The 22,983-nt window shown below is 36.6% G+C and overlaps 2 protein-coding genes across 7 annotated transcripts; both read right to left on the reverse strand.

Moving 5' to 3' along the window:
- Window positions 1–2,785: 2,785 nt before the first annotated feature.
- LOC134825060 (fibrillin-1-like) lies at window positions 2,786–22,373 on the reverse strand. Of its 6 annotated transcripts, none has more exons than XM_063837178.1 (15): window positions 21,974–22,373; window positions 21,698–21,789; window positions 21,430–21,493; window positions 21,113–21,212; window positions 20,717–20,839; window positions 20,353–20,475; window positions 19,887–20,006; window positions 19,507–19,629; window positions 18,580–18,705; window positions 8,349–8,735; window positions 6,044–6,206; window positions 5,790–5,875; window positions 4,897–5,073; window positions 4,639–4,713; window positions 2,786–3,956 (listed from the first exon to the last, which is right to left on the reverse strand). In XM_063837178.1, exons 1-15 carry the CDS (start codon window positions 22,061–22,063, stop codon window positions 3,736–3,738), a joined length of 2,070 nt encoding a protein of 689 aa, XP_063693248.1. In that variant the 5' UTR covers window positions 22,064–22,373; the 3' UTR covers window positions 2,786–3,735. The 6 variants fall into 6 exon arrangements, with proteins under 6 accessions (XP_063693248.1, XP_063693250.1, XP_063693249.1 ...); XM_063837180.1 differs by lacking the exon at window positions 8,349–8,735 and adding an exon at window positions 7,644–7,697 and having other exon boundaries at window positions 21,974–22,368; XM_063837179.1 differs by lacking the exon at window positions 4,639–4,713 and having other exon boundaries at window positions 21,974–22,370.
- LOC134825121 (zinc carboxypeptidase-like) lies at window positions 9,246–11,473 on the reverse strand. The gene is made up of 2 exons (XM_063837261.1): window positions 11,273–11,473; window positions 9,246–11,087 (listed from the first exon to the last, which is right to left on the reverse strand). Exons 1-2 carry the CDS (start codon window positions 11,381–11,383, stop codon window positions 9,654–9,656), a joined length of 1,545 nt encoding a protein of 514 aa, XP_063693331.1. The 5' UTR covers window positions 11,384–11,473; the 3' UTR covers window positions 9,246–9,653.
- Window positions 22,374–22,983: the final 610 nt, after the last annotated feature.

The following is a 22,983-nucleotide window of genomic DNA, read 5'->3' on the forward strand; positions in this document are numbered from 1 at the left end:
ATTCAATGTCACATCTCCAACCAGTGCCTTTGTAAAGTTAATATTATTTATGAAGTTATATATATAATATAATTCACTGCTTTTGGAAACAGTTGCAATCTTTCAATGAAACAAGACATTTTTCAATGAAACGAGATATTTAGTTTTTAGCACTTTCTCAGAATTAACAATTCACCGTTTGGTGTCTGACATTTTGTCCATGACTGATAATTGGATTGTAGAGGTACAGGCAACTAACGGGGCAAGGAATGTATGGACCTGAAAGCTTTTGCACACACCGAAACACTAGTTCGCATCTTTGATTGCTCCCAAACTGCATGAATTAGTTACCTTACACTTCAATTGCTGATCTTAGATGACTTAACATTTTAATTTGGTCAGTCGCCACCAGAGTACACTTAGCTGAGTGATTGGGCAACCGTAATAGAGGGTAAAATGAAGAGCACTGTAAAAATATCTTGAATCTCGTAAGGGTAGGTAACCTTTAATACTCATAAATCGGAGTGTACTTCAGCAATCAAACACAACGCTGACAACGATTAACACATGTTTATTAAAAGCTTCTACAAGTTAAACTATCGTAGATCACTTATATGTTTTTAACCCAACTCCATTCAATCAAACACAATTTAAACAGTCTGGGCTGACTGGGAAAGCCTTCGAATAACACTTGCCTCTACTCCTAAACTTCATTCGAGAAGTATGATTTACGAGAAATAGTGTCACATAATTTCGTCAAGTCAAGATCTATTTCTTAAGTCCTTTGTTAGAAAACCTGCCAACCTTTCTTGTTAGGTGCATCTACCTTATCAAGTCAGATTTAATTTGCAGCTATAAACTTGTGTTTACTTAATAGTTTAACCCCCGGCCAAGGCAAAGATGCACAATCCTCTCAAATAGGCATCATTTACAGCTGAGCATAAGGGTTAAATTTAAATGTAATTAAAATTATTAAACCTTTTGGTGCTGTATAGAAATAACATTAATTAATTATTGTTATTATTATGTAATGTTTTGGCACTTTTGATGTCGATGAATTGTTTGGGCGGTTATCATATTTTCAGACCTTTGAAAAGCGACGTGAATCAGAATGAAATTAAAATGTATTGAAGTATAATGCACCATGTAAATTCAGCGATGGTTTTTGATCAACTTGTAGGTCAATTAATAAATTAAATAAATTGTAAAAACTATAATAATCTGAATAAAATGTACTATGACCCTGGCCCCTTGATGGTCATGCAACCCATTAATAAATCTATGTACACTGTACAGGCTCTTAGACCTTGAGTGAGTATTGGTATTCCACACGAGTAAAGTTCTATTATATCCTATTAGCTACATTATGTTTCTGACAAACTTACCTTTGCAATACAGAAAGAAATTAACTAACAACCAACACTACATCATTTCTCAGTGTTTCTCAACACTGAAGCAAACAGTTCAAGAGTATCAATCATGATCAGTACCTATAATGTTCAGTATTATTCTATCGATGTTCTCTACACACATCTAGAAGACGCCAACCAACACTCCTCATTCTTTGAACAAGGTTATCATTCTTATATCAATAACATATGAATAATATTAACCTGCGACAAGTAAGAAACGGCATCGTTGCCTAAACTTCGACTAAAATTAGTCTTACAAAATTGACTTATCTCCACTGAATCAGTTCATCGTAATAAAGACTAAGCTAAAACGAAAGTAGAAACTGCTAAGACAACTCCGTTTTAAATATTAATTGTACACCGCCAGACGCCATTGCACACCGTCATTGTTTATCAAAAAACACCACTAATCAGACAAATTACTGAACGGCTGTTTCGAATGAATGTCTAATGTCAAACGACAACGAAAGGCGAACAAAATTCTAACATTGTATAACCAAATCATCATGATTCATGAACCAGCTGTACATAATACATTCACTATTTAGGTATTCACTATTTTAGATAAATGATTCACTAATTAGGGCTATTACCATTTACCATCACGCGACGTCACTTTTGCATAGTCCAATCAAAAGCATTAACAGGCATCACGAGATAATATTTTATCCAACGCTAAAACAGTCTTGCGCAATATTACGAACGATTTAATTACTAAAGCGCGCGGCTTTTGAAGCTTACATGTAAAATTATTTGCTCGCGACTTCTCACTTTCCGAATTCAAATTTTATTTTCACACGTTTATCGTCCGTTTTAAAATTATAAATTGTGATGGCAATGGCCCTCGGACAAATCTAGCTTCCAGAAAGGGGGGCGCTTTTTGAGTGAAGCGGGGGGGGGGGGGGGGCGCCAAGAATAGAAGTAACGTTACTGTATCACATATCATTAATTATGAATATGTAATTTTATGTGGACATTTTTGTATCATGATCGGGACAGGGAATCTATACATTGACAATTTGACACGTGACAGCAATAATTAAAACAGCCAGTCAGCTTCCATCAATCCAGCAGCGACCAATCTAATACGAAATTATCGGTCACGTGGCGATTTGCCACTAGCGAAGCTAATAACTAATAAGCAGTTACATCACTGCTTATAATGTGATAACAATAGTTATCGCACTCCTATTTACCTGTTAATCACAGCCTAAATGTAGTACCAGGGCAATAACAATAGTTATCTCCCTCCCAGTTATTGCAACCCTATTTAATGCATTATATTATCGTAAACAAGAGAGAGATAACAACTTTTACATTATGGACAGTTACACACTGATCATGAGAGAATAAGATTACCTTAACTGTCTTTATTTAAAAATAAAACAATTAGATAATGGTATAACAAGCAGTTTATTCTGTGTATTAATAATACAATCTCTAAATGCCAACGAAATAAATAATTGTTGGTATTTTTTGCGACAAACATTTGCATAATTAAGAAAATTATTTAGTTTCAAAACTTTTAATACAAAGATCATCATAACTTAACTACATTTCATAACCTCAACTATGAGTAAAAAGCCAAAACACAATTAATGTGAATTGTTGTAGGTCTAACAGCTTAAATGGAATCTAGCAGATTATATTATAATGATGGGTATGTACGGTATTTACAGTTAAACTAAAAGCTGACTGAAGTAAAGAATTCAATGTGTTGAAAACATCGAATGATGTATATTCCTAGAAGTTCTAGTGGTGAAATTGTAAAAATTTAGATGCAGATTGCAGGCTGATTTAAGAATCGTTCAGAAAATATAGATAAAATATGGATCCTATGAACAATTAACTAAACAAACTAAAAAGTTAAAAAGCCACATATTTTATAATTTCTTTACTTTCAGAAACGAAAAATTAACTAGAAAAACGCTCAGCGTAAAATACCAGAGCTCAAATTTATATCCGACATTGCTGCTACCTAATAGCTGAGAAAGCTCGTATTAATAAAGCGATCATATTAAACTATCAAAGAAAACTACTCGAAATTGTCACAGCACCTGTCTCAAATAAACTTTCAAGTTTAATTCTGAATCTGAATATATTGGGTCCAGATAAAACAATAATATTGAATTGTATCACCACAGTCATCTGTACTTATACTTCTATCATTATATGTCGCATAACATATTTTAGTCAAAAAGTCGTTATAAAAAAGCTTCAAATTCGCCGTCTCAACGCGTAACGTTACTTCAAGTGGTACGGCATGGTGTGACGTCACTACACGTGATGTGACGTCACTACACGCGATGTGACGTCATGGTACGTGGCCGACATCTGAATGTTTCTAAATGTTATCATAAAGAGGTGGGTTATTCTGATAATCGTCCTCTTCATGATCAAATCCCCCTGCTTCTACTCTAGAACTGTAGTTCCCCTCCTCCGGTGATGGACCACGTGCGGCAGTGTCTCCACGTGCGGCAGTGTCTCCACGTGCGGCAGTGTCTAAACGTGCTGCAGAATCCCCGTCAACGTAGACTGGAACTTCTTGATGAGATGCTGAGGGACCTGGGTGAAAAAGTGGGGTTAGTACTTTAAGTATGACTAATTATCTGTTGTGCTCCAAATAATTAAATAATAAATTACATAAACTGATTTAATCTTTGTCTTTCTTTTCGTACAGCAGTTTTAGAATGAATTGTGCTACACAACTTCTTTTGATACAAATCGTGGAATCTGTGGTTAACCATGATCAATACAGAAACAGCAAGGTAGATGCAGCTGGAGATCAACTCCATTCACTTGACATGCACAATTTTTTAGATTTTAAAAATCACTTCTGATCAACAACAGCAAAAAACAAACATAACGAATCAAACATCGTCAAAATTGTTGACTCTGATTACGAGCACGTCTGGCTTGCGGCCTATTTATCAAATCACATAAAAAAGGCACAATCCCCAGCTCAACATTAACCCCTCAATTAAAATATCTCCTCAAATCTTGGTTTCTAAAGCTGATTATGTCCGTCAGTTTTGAGATTTATACCGACTAGCAGGAAGTAGGAACCCGTCCAACCCTAAAGTGGTGTCAATACTCAAGAGACTAAAATAATTATTACCTAATTGACACCACTTGGGGTCCAAATTTGGATACGACTAAAATGCGACTATAATGCGGCAATAATACGGCAATAATGCGGCAATAATGCGGCACAACAAGACAAAATCCCAGATAACAATAATCTCACTAGAAGTGGAATGTGTTAAAGGTACATAGTTGCTAGACATTCTGCGTAAGTGACCACGATCCAGCAAAGGGGAGTCTGAGGTAAAGATAATCTACTAAAAAAAGTGCTGTAATCTATCATATCGAGATATAGGTGCTGAAATGCAAACCAAGATGAATTTTATTTCTAAAACCTCCAGCGAGGAGAGCTTATCAATCTTCGGAAAAATAAAATCTAGCAATTAGCAAAAGCCTAGAATCCACCATTTGCAATGCTTACCAGGCTTCGGGTCACAATAATCATTCTCAACATAATGGTTTTCCTCTACAGTTTGATTATTTTCCACTTCCTGCTTACAATTTGGTTCAGCCATTTGCATGTAACCTGGCCCATCAGGCAGTTCTTCGTAGAGCATATTATCAGGGTCTTCGTAAACACCACTTGCGTCGTCGTCATCTGGATATATAATGATATTTTCAGTCAGTTATATTAATTGTAGTTCTAATTGGAGCAACTAATTGTGTACACGATACTTCGTCTAGAGATTTGATTGAAGATGTCAATCCTTCACAGCCAGCAGTGCATCGCTACGATCTGGAGATAAACCTTAGTTCACGCGTTCTACATCTTACAGTTCTATATGAAAGAACAGTGTGAAGTAATGTCAAAGCCAGTGAGCGATTAGTTGACATTCTGGCGGTCATGAAACATGGTCTCTCTGACAGACTTATTGGCAATAAAGTAGACGCCTCAATCCAATTATGAAGCAATTAGTTGGGACGTTTACAAAACAGGCTTGCCATTATGTAAGATTCTACCAAGATTCCCTCATGCATCTACCAAAATAATGATACAATTCTCTTATGTAGTATTTCTGGTGTGATTCATCATGCGATCATGTGATCCATGCATTTATTGGATCGGAGGCCTTGAGGGCGCGCGCGCGCGCGCGAGCAGGGATCGGAGCGGTTGCGCGATAGTTTTAAGAATTATCTGAATCGCGCGTTCCAAAAAAGACACGATCCAGTGTACTCTTAATTCGTTCAATGTAAACACTGTATTGAAATTACAAGAGGGTTGCTTAGACCAGTGGACTTATAGACCATTAGGAAGCAAATCACAGAGGGGACTCCGTTTTACCGAATTTATGCTAGTGAACCAAGTTAACTGACCTATGTCAGGTGTGAAAACTACATTGTTGTGTCGTCTTGGTATCGTTGATATTGGGGGTGGTTTGGGAGCTAACAGTTTGTAGTACCTGCGATATTTCATTATTAATTCTTATCGATAGGAAGCACTTAACTTCGAAACGAAAATATCAATTCCCGGAATGTCATGCCTTTATCCATCCTTTAAGTTAATCCAACTCTGTAACCATTCGAATTTAATCCAGGGATAAATCTGGAAATCTAAATAAACCACATACCCCTTTCTATAGCAGAGAAGTGCAAGTGCCATTAACAGCACCAAGCACACAATTATCAGCACTCCAATTATCCAATTATAAACACTATCTTTATCAGATCCTGTTTTCCTCTGCTCTTTTACTTGATCAGCTGCTGCTTCGCAAGCTGCCGCGTCTCCTTCACCTGATGAACAGGAAATGAGAACATCGTCACAGAGTACCAAATATGGTGGTGATAAAGTATTGTAAGGGTTCGATCATTATGACGTCATGGTTAGTAGTAACCTTATGACATCACATATCACTTTGGTGTTACACAATGATTTTACTACATAGGAAGAGAAATGCAAGGTTATTGAGCATAACTTGAGCATACAATGTCCTTTACTAGGGACCATACTGTGAAGGACGTGATTATTCGATCGCGTGATCTATAACTGATCACTAACATTGACTCAAAGTTTAGTTTCATTAATAAAGATTACACATCACCGTATGATAACATAACCCTGAGTGTAAGTATTGGCATGCAGATCAGTCAGCATTACATGCAGCGGAAAAGTAGCAGAAAAGTAGCAGCAAATCAAAAGAAGGATGATAATCAGTAATCATGCTAATAATAAATTATAAGTAAATCAATAAGTTAATTTTTAAAAGCAATGGAATCAAATTGTCTCCTGTATTATGTGTATTAGTCTATGAATAGATTAAGGTATGTGTAAGGAATGTGCAAGATTATAACTATGCAAATAATTTTTTTAAATTCTGCAGATGAGAAACAATCACGTAACTCATTCTTGTCAATTATGCAATTAATCAATTAATTAATGATAACAGCAGTCAGAGTAGCAGCAGCAAGAATTTATATCTAAAGTTCAGCAAGCGATAAATTAGTATTTAGTAAGTAAGTAAAGATTAAGTCTAGTTGCAATATGTTGGCAGTGTAGTACTAGTAGTTCAGTAAAACCCCGATTTACCACGCCCGATTCACCGCAAACCCCGAATTAACGAGGATTCTCCCAAACTCTGCGGTAAATCGGGGTATAACTGCAGTAGTTATAAGTTAAGACATAAGATTTAATATGTCTAGTTGCAGCATGTTGGCAGTGGATAATCCCAAACTTGTGACTAATTAATAATGAGTTGACAGTCAACACAGAAGTGTGTAATACTCCTGAGAGTAGTCGGCTAACAACTCGTGAAGCATTTGACTAATCTACATTCTACAGTAGTAGTCTAACTGTGTTGGCAAAATTCCAAACATGACATAACCATAAGGTAGTACATTTTATACGCTACAAGATAGTTTCAAACATTAAGTTACTCCTCCAAACGGTTAGAAAATCAATATAAAAAAGAAAATCAATATAAAAAGTGCTGTTACTACTCTGACTGTCGTGCCTATTTCTCTATTTTTAAGAAGCATTATCCATTGCGTGGCGCATGTGTGCTTTAAAGCGATTTTCTTCAATCATATTGCAAAAAGGCACACTTACGCCGCACGTTGGAAGCACAATCACTGGCCGTTTTAATCATGATAGGTGGTGACAACACGGCTTTAAATCGGCAGTAATCAAATAAGATCAAACAATTCACAGGCTAATCATTAGTGGTACATTACATGGGTCATATTGCTGAGAAATATCACTTTCACTTTCACTTCCGTTTTTGCGTGCTGTTAAAAAACAAATGACTTGTCATCTTCTATTAATTATAATACAATTATATTGTGAAGATGATGGACTTGTTTAACGCGCGAGAAGAGTTTAAATAATAGGAGCGTTTTTAGCTGAGTTAGTGAGTTAGTTTCAGTTCAATTTCGGCTGCACTGGAATGTTATGATTCGATCTTATGTTGATATTAACCGAGGAAAAATGAGACGTGGAAATTTTACTGTTTTGAAATAAAATTATTATCATTTTGTAAACCAGGTGTCTATAAAATGAAATGGAAACACGATTTTAAATATCGTTTCATGAATATTATTAAGAGTATTAGTTTTCATTAATGTACGCGTTGTACGTTGCAAAGACAACAGTATTGCAGATAACACACATAACTCCAAGATTCTTATCCTCTACCTGTGTAACATTCTTACTGGAAGTATGTGCTACTTAACAGGAATGCATACCGGACAAACAGGAATGCATATTGGACAAACAGGAATGCATAATTCATATCGTTGATTAACAAACAAACATAAACATAAGTATCAAGTATACAGAAACCACACCACAAGTTATATAAAGAAATCAAACTCAACCAAACCAGCATATTCAGCATATCAACACATTTCAACATATTATTCTACATATTAGTACATTACATGGGAAAGAGTCGTTATCTTTTGGGGGTTTGAGGTTTTCAGGAGTTTTTTCAGGGTCAGATATTTCACCATTATCAATTGTGTCGTTTGAATTTTGATCTTCAGTGCCATCTTTATCTTCGAAGTCGTTCACGTTGTCTTCATTATCTGCATCACTTTTTTCGGATTCATCATCTTTTTGGTCATCATGATCGTTAGTATTATTCTCATCTTCTTCAGTTACTATATCACTTTGGTCTTCAACTTGTCCTTCATTATTAGCTTTATCTCCGTCGTCAGTTTGTTCTTCTGGGTCGTCTCCGTTGTCCACGTCTTCAATAGGTGGCTTCACTGGTGGGTCTGTAGGTGGCTTCACTGGTGGGTCTGTAGGTGGCTTCACTGGTGGGTCTGTAGGTGGCTTCACTGGTGGGTCTGTAGGCGGCTTCACTGGTGGCTCTGTAGGTGGCTTCACTGGTGGGTCTGTAGGTGGCTTCACTGGTGGGTCTGTAGGTGGCTTCACTGGTGGGTCTGTAGGTGGCTTCACTGGTGGGTCTGTAGGCGGCTTTACTGGTGGCTCTGTAGGCGGCTTTGCTGGTACTGTTAAATAACGAGGCTATGTGAGCATTCTGTTACACTTCCAAAATATAATGGATGAATAGATACGATGAACATACAATTTTATTTCTAAATGGCAGATTTCGTTTTATTTCGTGTAATTGGAATAACAGTTGAAACTTTCGTACATAATTAGCGTGATTTTTTGTAAGATTTTTGAATTTATTTTCACTATTTTAGTGACTTTTCTAATAGCAATACCATTATTATTAATTATATACAGTACGTTCTCTCTAAAAAGGTTTGCAGTCTATTTATCAATTATCTACGTACTCAATGACTCATAATGACAACAATTTCTTTGGAAGTATTTAGAAAAAAATATTGACACTCCACCAAGATATTTCACAAAATTGACATTAATTTAATGGCATTCACTCTGATCGTGAAATCAATTGCAATCTAATTTTCTTTGCTAACATGACTTGTTTACATAATATCTAATTAATTCTTTGGCTTTAATATGGCCAAAGATTAAGGTTTATCACATGCTTGATGCAGCTGCTGATGTCAAACATAACATATTTATGGATAAAACAGCAAAGCGGTCATTAAGCGATCAATATTATACTGAAAGTAACTTAAGGTATCGTTGTAAAACACTCAAATCATACTGACAGAGTTTAACATCAAAAACTGTCACTAGAAATAATCCCAAAATCTCTTTCCCCCTCCTCAAAAGAGCACAAACCCATATACCTAAATTTAAATTTATGGTGCACCATAATAAGCAATGTTATCAACAACCGCAAGCAAACCATCAAAATTCTCCTCCCCAGTAGCTAATATCTGATTAACAGGTAGTCTGAAGTCATGACGGCCCTCATCCCTCAGTTCAATCCCGTAACTATCCACCACACCCAGGCGGTGGTGCACCCAGTCGATTAAAGTGCCACTCACTTCATACCAACTACCAGGGAACCTGTCATGCCAAATGTTCACTACAGGGTGGTTTTTGTAGTGCACGCCATGGCGCGCAGCAACAGCACGTGCAAATGCTTCCCCTACTTTAGTGTGGTGAGTAAGGTGAGGGGAGGGGCTTTTAGTGTAACCCCAGGGGTACAGAAACAGCTGACTATAGCTGTGGTAGGATATGGACAAGACTATCTTTTCCTTGTGGTTCAACAGAAAGTCCCTGATAATAACAACACAATCTTGATCAAACGGTGCGCTCCCCGGAAATGAGGTATCACAAGGCTCATTACTTCCGCCCTTAGCCGCGTGGTCCATATCCCAGTTCCTGTTTGCATCAACTCCATAACAAACCTTCAACAAACACTCTCCATTACAATCCCTCAGATTATACTGACACCCCGCAGGTTTCCTTGTCTTCCTCCACATTCTTTCCTCCCGAGAGTAAATATACCCATCAGGATTAGTCACCGGTATGAGAACAAACTGGAACGTTTCTCTCAGAGCATCTGTCTGTGTTGACTTGTCCTGCTCTCTCCGTCCTATCAGACCCTCTATCAGGTACATAACTGTAGCAGGAGAGATCCACTCTCTACTGTGTATACCACCATCTAGATACACCATGGGTTTATCACGTGACGCTGAGCTTCCCACACCATTGGTTACCCTTACTCCTCGTAGCTTTCTACCTTCGTACGTCTCACCGTCCAACTCAAACAGTTCTAAAACATCAGAATGGTGTCTGCTGAGTTCCTCCAAGTGATTGTAGATGGAATGTATGGTATGATATGAGTGGAACCCGAACATTTCATCAGATTGTTTTGAGTGGGGTAGTGGTGTAGGGGGTTCTGTGGGAGGGATGTATTGATTCAGGTTTGGAAGGTGAACATTTATAAAATTTGATGCAATTATGTCAGCTTTATGATTAGCTTGATCTTCTTCATCATTTCGGTATTCCTCGATGGGCGGTCTTCCCCCATTTTCCCTGATCAGCTTGCTTACTGCAACAAACTTAACATCAATCAAATATGACTGATAGATGAAGGGGAAATCAGTCCTGATTGAGTCATTGAAGGATGTGATGTTAGAAATCAGGATGTTAACCTTGTATCCGAACACAAACCCCTTGTGTCCGCTCATACTCAGGATCCTTACTTTCCCCTCTGATTGAAGTGTTTTCAGAGCTTGGTCCACTGGGTCGTGAATGTCTTGCCCTACTTTTAGTTCCACTACCTGAATTTTAATGTTATAGTGGATAAATTTAGACAGGATTTCCACTATATAATTCACTAATTCAGAGTCGTAGGTCATGGAGAAAATCAAGTTTCTACCAAGTTGAATCGAATCAACAGAGTCAGATCTAATTAGCTAACGGGTAATTATCTAATCAGCTAATTGGCTAAATGACTGTGATTCACCTGGTACCCATCGTAATCATCTTTACAGTTTGCTTTCTTATTAACAGGAGCACTGTACACTACACAAAGAACTAAAACTGAGCAAAAAACAAACTTACAAAAGAAAACCATCGAGCGGGAGGTTCCAAAACAGATTTGCAGTCCAGCCGAAACAAACCAAACAAATTTAAAATTGCCAATCTTTAATGAGAATTCCAGTTGGAAATACAATTAGTGTTTGATATCAGAGATGATGTCGGCTCTCCGTGTAAAAACTGTTACAGCTGCCCACATGATAAGGTGATTGGCGGCCGAGAGAGAGAGAGAGAGAGAGAGAGAGAGATTGGTGGACTTCCACAGAAGAAGGTTTGTTGTTGATTAAATTTATCACCATGGTGTAACACTGAGGCTGGGGGGACTAGTTAAGTTATCGTATTAACACTTAACAGTGCCAGTGATGACGCATAGCCAGTCATTGAGTCATGGTGCAGGTTCGGGTAATCAATAATTGTATTTTAATTCTGGTGAGTAGATATCGCAGGACTCATGACGATTGACTTATTGACAGGGTGATGTTCAAATCTGCAGAAATTGGACCTAATATTAGCCTGGTCTGGAATTTGGCCGTTCCGGGAATGGGGCCACGATGTTCAAATTACTGGATTCTGGAACTGCTATCAGGAATTATTTCCCTATCGTTTTGAGTTGATTTATTAAATCATTAGGCAACATTCCAATTTCCATGACTGGAAAAATTAATCGAGATTTTATCAAATGTTTAAAAATGGAAAAATATTATATTGCAAATTAATTATGCAATGAAATGCTTATAATTAGAGGATTTTAACAACCAATATTGACTAATTGCCACAATTAAATTACTTTCCAAATTGGGATATTAACTATGGTTATTACCAGACCAGAAAATACGGAGATTCTAGAAAAGTGAAAACTTGGCCCTATATTTGTTAACCATAGTTTGAGTAGCATTAATAGTATTAGTACAGTGTAGTTGTACACCTGTTGAGTGTGGAGCACCCAAAGTAAATTCTATTTATGGGAGGCCGACGGCCAAGCCCCCTCATTATTAGGGGTCGCACGGAGATCAGATCATGTCACCAATTAATGACGTATATTTAGTGATGGCCGTCGTGCAGCCCTATTAACTATTTATTGCCTTAATGCCAATAACTCAATAAATAAATGTAACTTGAGCTTATTTTTGCATTTCACTCATTCAATGAAAAATGTTAAGTACGCAATTCAAGGACAATTTGATGCACATGTAACTGTAAGCGAATTTAGTTTCTAGTCAAAGTTGTTGAACTACCTTATTTATAAATTATTATAAATATATATTTAATAGATAACTTTATCCGCTGAAGGTTTGGTATTGTTAACTTCAAATGCCAGTCAAATTTTGATCACCTGTTCCGCTAATGTTTAAACAATGATCCACTAATAACGGCTAAAATATTTACGTCGTTATTTAAAATATTTACAACGTTCTGAGCTATCGCGTGTTTAACAATAGCCTCTATTCCAATCCCGCAAATAATACATGGTCTATACATTATACACTATACACTATAAAGACACTTTATCAAACATGACATAAAGCTGTTCATCTAGATGTGTATAAATACTTTTATAGTAGTTTTATAGTAGTTTTATAGTAGTTTTATAGTAGTTTTATAGCAGTTTTATAGTATTTTTATAGTAGTTTTATAGTAGTTTTATAGTAGTTTTATAGTAGTTTTATAGTAGTTTTATAGTAGTTTGATAGTAGTTTCCCTACATTCCACATACACTACACTGTTATGTACGTGATACTGCGTGATATCATAATGATAATTATAGACTGAACAAATCATCGCTTAGTTTAACACTGACTTATCTTGTCTGTAAACTCACAACAGAATGTTAAATGTGATAATGTAATAGTATAGGGTATCAAGATATTATATTATCACACTTTCGAGCCAAATTTAGCAGGAAAGCAGAATTGATATTACATGCCCCGATGGGGAGCACTGGCTCTCACCCGGGGGCATGAAATATCAATCAGTTACTCAGAGAGAGCCCGATATTCCCATAGGAACAAGGAGCCCACTCTCAACATCTGTTCTACTACTGCGAGGTACTGATTTAAATAAAGATTTAAATCAACAACCTGAAGTAGTCTATGACCGTTAATGCAATGATCAGATAAACTTTCCAGGATAAGGAAAAATTTATATTTATAACTGGTTTTGAAAATATTTCCTTGTGTTTGAGATGCGTCAAGCAAAATACAATTTTTTGTTGTAAAACTTTTTCAAGCTGTTGCTTTTTTACTGCACTTCATAGTTCAATACCTAATTAGGCTTCGGATGATGAAACAAAGTAAAAACTCCCTGGTTTGTACGAGTTTCAAGCGACTTAAGGTTACTGAAAATGAGATTAAAGTTTACAAGCAGACTTGAAAGTTGCACAAAGTTTTGGTACTTGTCAGCGATACAATCAATCAGGCTCATTAATTTCCTTAATCGCTTACTTGAAATTAAAAAGGAAGTGTCAGAACAAACTACAGTCACCCTCACAAAAAGTAGTAAACACAGAAACGATGTTTGATCAATTCGAAGGAAGAAAACACACAAAACAAAGCCAGATTTCAGCCATTTCAGACCTGAATTTTAAATAGTAAACACTAGACGATGTTTGATTAATTCGAACGAAGAAAACACACAAAACAAAGCCAGATTTCAGCCATTTCAGACCTCAATTTTAACCCCCTCTGATCCCTTCTTTGAGCCATATTCCATAAAGAAATTGTGCAGAAATTATACTTGGCTTTTCCAAACCGGTTTCGCCTAGATTAGCTTGCGAAATTCGTGGCTGATCTATAAACAGACTGATAAAGAGACTTATATGTAGATTCTGTACAATAAAGAGCGGAAATTCTATCCCAGGACTAGTTTTAACTGAATTTTAGTTAGTGCAAATAAGTGCAATAAAAACATCCTATAAAATATACATATTATTTATATAAATATATCAAGGGACGAATGACGTAACTTAATCAGCTAATCTGGTTATAAATCAGTCTGGGCACTGGGGCAAACAGGTCCGATGATTAATGTGCTGCCATTCATTAGACCAATTCAATATTTATATTGGTAACAGTACGGGTGAACTACCTGGCCATGACCAGGGTGGTTATAGGCTGGTGGAGTACTGCGTTCTAAAATGTTGAAGAGATACATTTGAATATTACAAATGTTCTGATAATTTCCAGTTCAGATAATTTCTAGCTCGAAGCAGATAATGGCAAATAATGGCAAGTAAAGATGAATACTGACTAAGAACTAAGCAGAATACTTGATAAAATTCTAAGTTAACGATTACAAGTTGCATTGATTAAATCATTCTGAAATAACAGACAATCAAGAATCAAGACGGACGATAATATTGTTGATTTAAATTAGGGAGTGTAGTGTATAATGTGGACTGATAAATAGACACTAATTATGACCCCACAGCTATATTCAAATACAAGAACTAGGAAATTCTTTCACCTCATCGTAGATACAGATTATACGATAAGAACTGTGATGTATAATCAACACTTAAACGGATGTTCTATACATTATACATCTTCAGTTTTAATGACTCAAAATATATCTAATAGAAATAAAGTATAAGAATCACCTCACATCGATTGATATCTAGGATATAATTTATGATTCAAAGACGCGCTCGTGGTGGAATATTCTAGACTGCAATAAGTACGAGACCCATAGGCGTGAATATATTTAATATTACATGCACTACGTATCAGTATAAGAAAGCAAATTGGGCGCGTCGTACAGCATTCACTGTGTCATAAATGTGAAAACGTGAGATCCTAATTTTACGTATTGTATCTTCGATATCTGAAATACTAACTCATCGAGAGCTATACATATAGCTTGGACATTATAAACATTAAACATAAATAAGTTCGACATGTCTAGTTTTGCTTTGGTGATATTTATAACTAACGTTTGATCAAATTCTGCTTTCCCGGCCAAATTTGGCTCCAAAGAAAGTGTGATAAAACATTAATCACATGCCTTCTCATGCGATATCAACATTTTCAAAACTCGGCAAGCCTCGTGATTGAAAATGTCGATATAACCCTCGGCAAGCCTCGGGAAATATCGAAACTTTCGCTAACTCGGCAAGCCTCGTGGGCGAAAGTTTTGATATCGCATGAGAAGGCATGTGATAAATGTATAATATTGTTATACACCGTGTAGGTCAAGGTGAGTATTGAGTAACTCCAATTTTCATCACACTTTGTTTAATAATTCTGAATCTGAAGCACTATACTCATAAGTTTAACATTTTAACATTTTGTGTTCGATACGGCAACATAATATGGTAAACTCACACAGGAGTATATTACAAAGGAGTATATTACGCAATGAGATCATCGTAATGTACGACTAGTAAAGTTTTTAGTGCTTACCCTCTAGTTCCATGGCCAATTAATACAGTGAAAAAAATATGAAATTTTTATTTGTGAAATAAAATTAATACAGGTGACCTGTTCCATGCCCGTATTAATTTGCACGCAGTAATCGATATGCGTATTACTATTGGTGGTGTCGAGCAAGATCAGGACTGCGGCCACACGAGTTTTAAAATGAGGATACACAAACTTTTACTTAGTGTAACAACCAATGTACTGTCTGGAAGCAGAATGTTGTCCTGCAATTCTATTTACCTGAGAAGGTATCGTACATACGAGGACTGAGAAGGATGAGGACTGAGGAGGAGGAGGAGGAAGACTGAGGAGGAGGAGGAGGACTGAGGAGGAAGAGGAGGAGGAGGAGGAGGAGGAGGAGGAGAAGGAATGATGAGTGATGAGGTGGAGAAGGAGGAGAAAGACTGAGGAGGAGGAGGAGAAGGAGGACTGAGGACTGAAGACTGAGAAGGTATCGCACATATATGGACTGAGGAGGAAGAAAGGAGGAGGACTGAAGAGGAGGACTGAGAAGGAGAAGGAATGAAGAGGACTGAGGAGGAAGAGGAAAAGGAGGAGGACTGGGAGGAGGAGGAGAGGAGGACTAAAGAGGACTGAGAGGGAGGATGAGGAGGAGGAGGAGGATGAGGACAGAGGGGAAAGAGGACTGAGGAGAGGGAAGAAGAGGAGGAGGACTGAGGAGAAGGAGGAAGACTTCAGGAGAATGAAGAGGAGGAGGAGGAGGACTGAGGATGAGGAGGACTGAGGATGAGGAGGATTGAGGACTGAGGAGGAGGACTGAGGATGAAGAGGAGCAGGAGGAGCAGCAGGAGGAGCAGCAGGGAGAGGAGGATGAGGAGGAGGGGGAGGAGGAGGCTGGAGGAAAGGAGGAAGCATCTAAATGTTATTCCCAAATTCCATAACATTTTTTGTCCTTTTTTGTCCGCCCTAATTTTTGTCCGTTTTGAAAATATAGGGTACCGAACGGACAAAAACGGACACAAAACATGAGCCCCACCCCTTATCAGTGCAATTAGTGCAGTGTAATTAGGTTATGAGTAAACGCATTCCACAACGGAATATAGTTGATCCCAGAAACTTGCGGGACAACAAAATGCAATTATAATATCGATTACGACCGCAGCCACTGTATTAATACAGTGAGAAAAATTTAATCGTAAACATGTTTACGATTTTTTTAAGCTGTATTAATTCAGTGAATCGAAAAGAGAGAGCCAAAAAATCGGGTATATTTTTTTTAAGCGTATTAATACAGTGAAAAATTGGCCATGGAACTAAAGGGTTTGTACATAACATTCTGGCGTATATAAATATAAATATAATATAAACAATATTATACAATCTATTATATTGTAAACTACGTACGATATACACTGTTTTATATTGTATATAATATAAATTTTGTACACAAGGTAACACTTTGCATGTCATATTTTTCTGAGGAAGAACAATAATTGAACAGTATGGATAAAAAGGGGCGGGGGGGGGGTCGTTGCCATTTTTACCACCTACATTCCGCGATAAATGTGAATGATCTTTAACTGATCATGGATCGACCATGGGCAACGGTTCCAAAGTTATATAATCACACTATAATTGGTGTACGACTAGTTACATTGATTTTATCTTTTGCATGATAAGGTAAATTTGTTAAGTTTAGATTGATCTTGAAGGGGAAACTGAGTAATGTCTGACTACAAAACTTCTAACTCCTTTGGGAATTGAAAAAAAAAGTAAAATATTGCTAAATTCTGTGTTGAATTCCTGGAGACGTTACATCTGAATCAGCCAATAACATGGTATAAAAAGTATTTCAACGGTTTGTTAGTTACTGACTACATCATTTGGATAATTTATCATCACTAGTACAGTAAGTATATAATATGATGAAAGCTGAGGATTAAATCCCCCATATTATTTATATTATTACAAACTGTATCAAATTTAAGTTTGGCAAATATTCAAAAAAGTACTGTTATTCAAGGTAGTTTGATGTAATTGTGAGCGTGTAACATATCGTCGTCTTTACACTTTTTTTACGTTTCTGAGCTATATCTGGCCGTGTATTGGAACATACATCCGCCTGTACATACTTTTAATTAATATAATAACCCTACACACTTAACTTGTAATTTAGTCGCAACACTAAATTGTTAGTAATTTCAGCCATAAACTCGACTTTAGAGAACACACAATGTCGTGAGAAGAGATTAAGAAAATAAGAAAATAAAATGCTCACACAGAAACTGATTAGTATTAATTACACAAATACCTATTGAGTGTTTACACGCAATGCTACACACAACATCAGAACATTACACACATTCCCACACACAAGTCTGGTGAGTGTTTTAATTGCTCCCGGTTTGATCGCAGACGGAATTCCGTTTATATGTTTTTATTTCACGTGTGTTTGAACAATGATCGGTAAATTTTCAGCGGTAAAATACATGAGCTGTTTTAACGTTGAAATGAGCTGTTTTAACGTTGAAACGAGCTGTTTTAACGTTGAAAATTTAAATGCTCTTGCACAGTAGCAGCTTTAAATAAATATTCTAAGATTGTTCTAGAATAAACATAGTAAGGTTTGAGAACATATTAAGATTATCGGTACAATAAAATCAAGAATTATACACAGAAATCGTAAGAAAGCAGCTTAATCTTATGTGTTAGCTTCCAACGATCACATTTTTAAAAGATAATTTGTCCATTGACAATTGACATGGTTATCAAATTTAGTTCCACTATTTTAACTATCAACTGCATGTTAATTAAACAATCAACCTATTGATTATAATAACTAATTAATTAAACTTACATGAGCATGTCCTGAGGTCGGCGTTAAGAGTGTAAGGACGAATACAGCCACACTCATAACTCCCGGGAATGTTGATACACAGTTGTTCACATAGTGTGTCACCATGTGTTGAACATTCGTCCCTATCTGAAAGTTAATGGTATTTTGATTGAGGTTATACTTGAATATGTAATTATACAGGTGAAGGTCGGGGGATTATAGTATGAGCTTTATCTGAACTTTAAACCCACTGGAAAATCCACTTTTGAAGTGCCAGTTAGTGACCACCTAGTGACTACTTTTGAGCCGTGACATGGTTATGACATGGTTATGACATGGTTATGACATGGTTATGACATGGTTATGACATGGTTATGACATGGTTATGACATGGTTATGACATGGTTATGACATGGTTATGACATGGTTATGACATGGTTATGACATGGTTATGACATGTTTATGACACGCTTGTCCTATTATCACACTATGTTATATAATAATATTATAACATAGTGTGATAAAAGGACAAGCGTATCCTATTATATGGTTACAAATTACAATAGCGCAACAAATGCCAAGGACACGTCGTGTGTATTTCCTGCATATGCAGCATGTAATACTGTACGCCACATAACATGGGGGAAATTTAATTTTATAACAAATAATTGAATCAACCCTGAATCAAGCCTTGCAACTTCGTACGTAAAAGTCAAAAGTCGAAATTATCAAACCAAATCGACCTCCAACTTCGCTTCACTATAATGTTGCAAAAAAGAAGGTTGAATACATTACATTTGTAACCCCAGTTTATTACCTGAAATATTTATTATCTGAATTATCTATTTACCGACAAGTGGCCCAAATTTGACTCCCCAACAATCCCATCGAGAATCTACAGCTGTCACTTTTTAAAGATGTATTAATTATTATCAACAAATTTCTTACCATTACAACTGATATTATCATCAGCAAGCACATAACCCGGTCCGCATTTACATCTGAACCCACCAACAAGATTCTCACAGGTCTGCTTGCAGCCTCCGTTATTCCGGACACATTCGTCAACATCTAGAACACATTTCAGGGTAAATCATGTGTTATTTCGGACACATTCGTCAACATCTAGAACACATTTTAGGGTAAATCACGTCTAGTCAAATAATTATGAAAATTTAGAATAAATATGTTAAAATGTTAAGTTTCCACTTTTGGAATAACAAAAATAGAATGAACAATGTAATGCACTGTGACATGATAATATAGAGTGAGGTCATTCTAAGGTTCATCTCAACTGCCAATGCTCCAACAACAATGTGGATTTGTACCTGTACAGGTTTTGTTATCAGAGTTTCTGAAGTAACCAAACTGACACTCGCACTCGTAATCACCAGGAGTGTTCTTACATTTGTACTGACAAATACTCCCTGTCTTACACTCGTTTATATCTGCAGGAGTAGGAAGTTAGTAGTCAGTAGTCAGTAGTCAGTAGTCAGTAGTCAGTAGTCAGTAGTCAGTAGTCAGTAGTCAGTAGTCAGTAGTCAGTAGTCAGTAGTCAGTAGTCAGTAGTCAGTAGTCAGTAGTCAGTAGTCAGTAGTCAGTAGTCAGTAGTCAGTAGTCAGTAGTCAGTAGTCAGTAGTCAGTAGTCAGTAGTCAGTAGTCAGTAGTCAGTAGTCAGTAGTCAGTTATCAAGAGGAGTCAATTCAGTTGCACAGGAGCGAAAATCATTCGTCTTCATGCATTCTTTTCCTGTTAAAAAGTGAAGAGCAAACAATAATGCTGAAATAAACTTACCGTTGCAATTTTTCTGGTCGTCATCAAGTTCGTACCCATCCTCACAGTAACAAGTGTAACCCCCGTCTAATTCTCTACAGCGATGCGCACAGGGAGCCGGTGTGCGCTGACATTCCTTAGCATCTGAGAGTGGGGTTAACAGGGATTAATACATTGTAGCAGGTTAATATTTTATTCGAATGTTATGCATCTTAATATTAAAATGCGTTATCTCTTAACATGTAAAATATAATTTTTATAACATGACACCCTTTTTTTCAAGAGTTAGTAAAATATTTCACCCAAAACGGTTAGTAATCTTACAAAATTAAGATCAAATTAATTAAGATCAAATTAATTAAGCTCTAATTAATTAAGATCTCACCAAGACAGCTGGTGTTATCAGTATCCAAAGTGTAGTTTTCCTCACATTCACATGAGAATGACCCGGGTTCATTATTACATATGTGAGAGCAGGGAGGGGGATCACTGCTGCACTCATCCACATCTGAGATTTTTAAACACGTGTAATTATCATATGACTAATGTTCAATTTTAGAATGTAAAAATGTGCATTTTCAATATCAAATTTGCCCAAAATTTTCCCAAATTTTCCCAAAATGAACGTAGTATGAAATATTCTCTGCTCAGAGAACATCTCATACTACGTTCTGTCAATTCTGGAATTCTGGTACAAACTGTATTATAAAGTTCAAAGTGTTACAAATATTGCCATCTTCAAGAGCCTTAAAGGAAAACATAAAAGATAAGTAAGAGATACCTTGGTTACAGCACTCTCCAGCGTAGCCCGTAGCACAATCACATTTGTTCAATACTGTGTTCAACTCACCCTCATTGTAACAAACTCTGTTACATGACACCTGTAACAACATTGTTATGATATTTCACTGTTTTATGTTACACAATGATAGGCTTGAATTTATTTTTAATTGACAAATGTCAGTGCATACAATAATTGACCAATTGTAATTGTATGGTTCATTGCATGGCTCTGGTTACTGAAACATGAATCTTATCAGATGTGATTTTTGGAGAAAAATGTATCACGATAAGAGAGATGACAGAAATTGAACTTACAGTTCTTTCTAACTCGTACGTTGAGCATGATGTCCCTCCATTTCTTCCTTCTACAATAATCCGCCTGAGAAGAAGAAGTCAGAGTGACTTTTAAAACAGAGATGAAATGAAAATATTCAATCAATTTATAACTTATAAGCTGTCTAATAAGTAACAAAAAGTATACAGCAGGTTATCTTGAAAACAAGTGTTAACAATTAAATGCTTGTCGCAAATTGTTTCACAGACATTGTGCATAAGACCCTAACTATTAGTGTAAATAAATTACCTCTGCTGAGTTTCAATGCCAGATGGACCACAGTCTGCAGAACATTCTATAACAGTAGCCCACTCACTTAAAACACAGTCTTTAGGCACAGGCTGAGAAAACATGGTTATTTAGTCTAAGAAACAGTGATTTAATGGGTGGCTCAAATCATCTAATTTCCAATCAAACTTATCTGCACAAACAAAGGTATCTATATGAATCTGGTATTTAAAGTAACACATGACTAAACACTTTATATTGATGAATTTCTAAAATTAATTTGACAAGTTGTATTACCTGCGGTGCTCGCCTCCGTCTTTTAAGAAAAAATGAGTCTGATAAGTCGAAGTGTATAAGTAGTAAGAAACTTAGAAAAAGAGTCTTCATGTGCTGCTGGGTTGACTTTACGTTAAACTGTTCATCCTAAGGTAATTAAGTAATTTATAACTATTAGTTTTCAATACAATAAAATAATAACTACTTTTAACATATATTCATTGCTTTAGAAAGCTGAAAAAGAACTCCAAATCTAATATTTAGTTCAAGCCATCTAAAGTAACTCATTGAACGCTCAACAACGTTTCCTATCACACAGCAGAGTCTACACAGGATTACAAAGATGTGTAATTCCACACAGATATGATGGATCATTACTAGATACTCCCTAGGCTAGGTGAAACTGGGATTGGAACCGTGGACCTTCTGCATACAAGGCAGTTGCTCCAACCACTAGGCAACCATGTGAACAAATTTTACTGAAAAGATTTTTAAAACAGACATGTCTTAAGTTTTGTTTTCTTTCTTTTGATTGGTCGGCGTCGACAGTAAGTCTTTCTTACGGTGGCTTTCACAACTCGTCCCCATTCTCCAACTCCTGCTGCCGGAGAGAGAGACTCCCAAATTATATACCATAAATATATTAAACATAGATATCGACAACAGACTCTGAGAGTCTTGAAGTTCTGTTACCACCGCCCCTGGTGCATCCCCGCCGGGTTAACGACGGAGAGACAGGGACTTCCAGGGGAGGTCATGGCCTGCTACGTGCAACTCGTAGGAGTATGCAATGTTCCTGTAACGTCACTGTAGATCGCTCCTCTGTCGTTGTTTTGAGTATCCGATCCAAAAACCAAATCCTAGGGTACACGAGACGTGGAAGCCTGTAAGCTTGTTAGAGTCTGAAGTTTCGTTTTCAATAACAAAGAAACAATCCATGTAAATCCTAATGTCTTCGTTTCAGAGGTAATAGCTGAAAAAACGTGATGGGTATCTGGCGACCCGGACGAGTAGGTCATATGGGACCATAG

This window comes from Bolinopsis microptera, chromosome 13 (genome assembly GCF_026151205.1).
Source record: "Bolinopsis microptera isolate Bmic1 chromosome 13, MBARI_Bmic_1.0, whole genome shotgun sequence".
In the NCBI taxonomy this organism is placed as follows: Eukaryota; Metazoa; Ctenophora; class Tentaculata; order Lobata; family Bolinopsidae; genus Bolinopsis; species Bolinopsis microptera.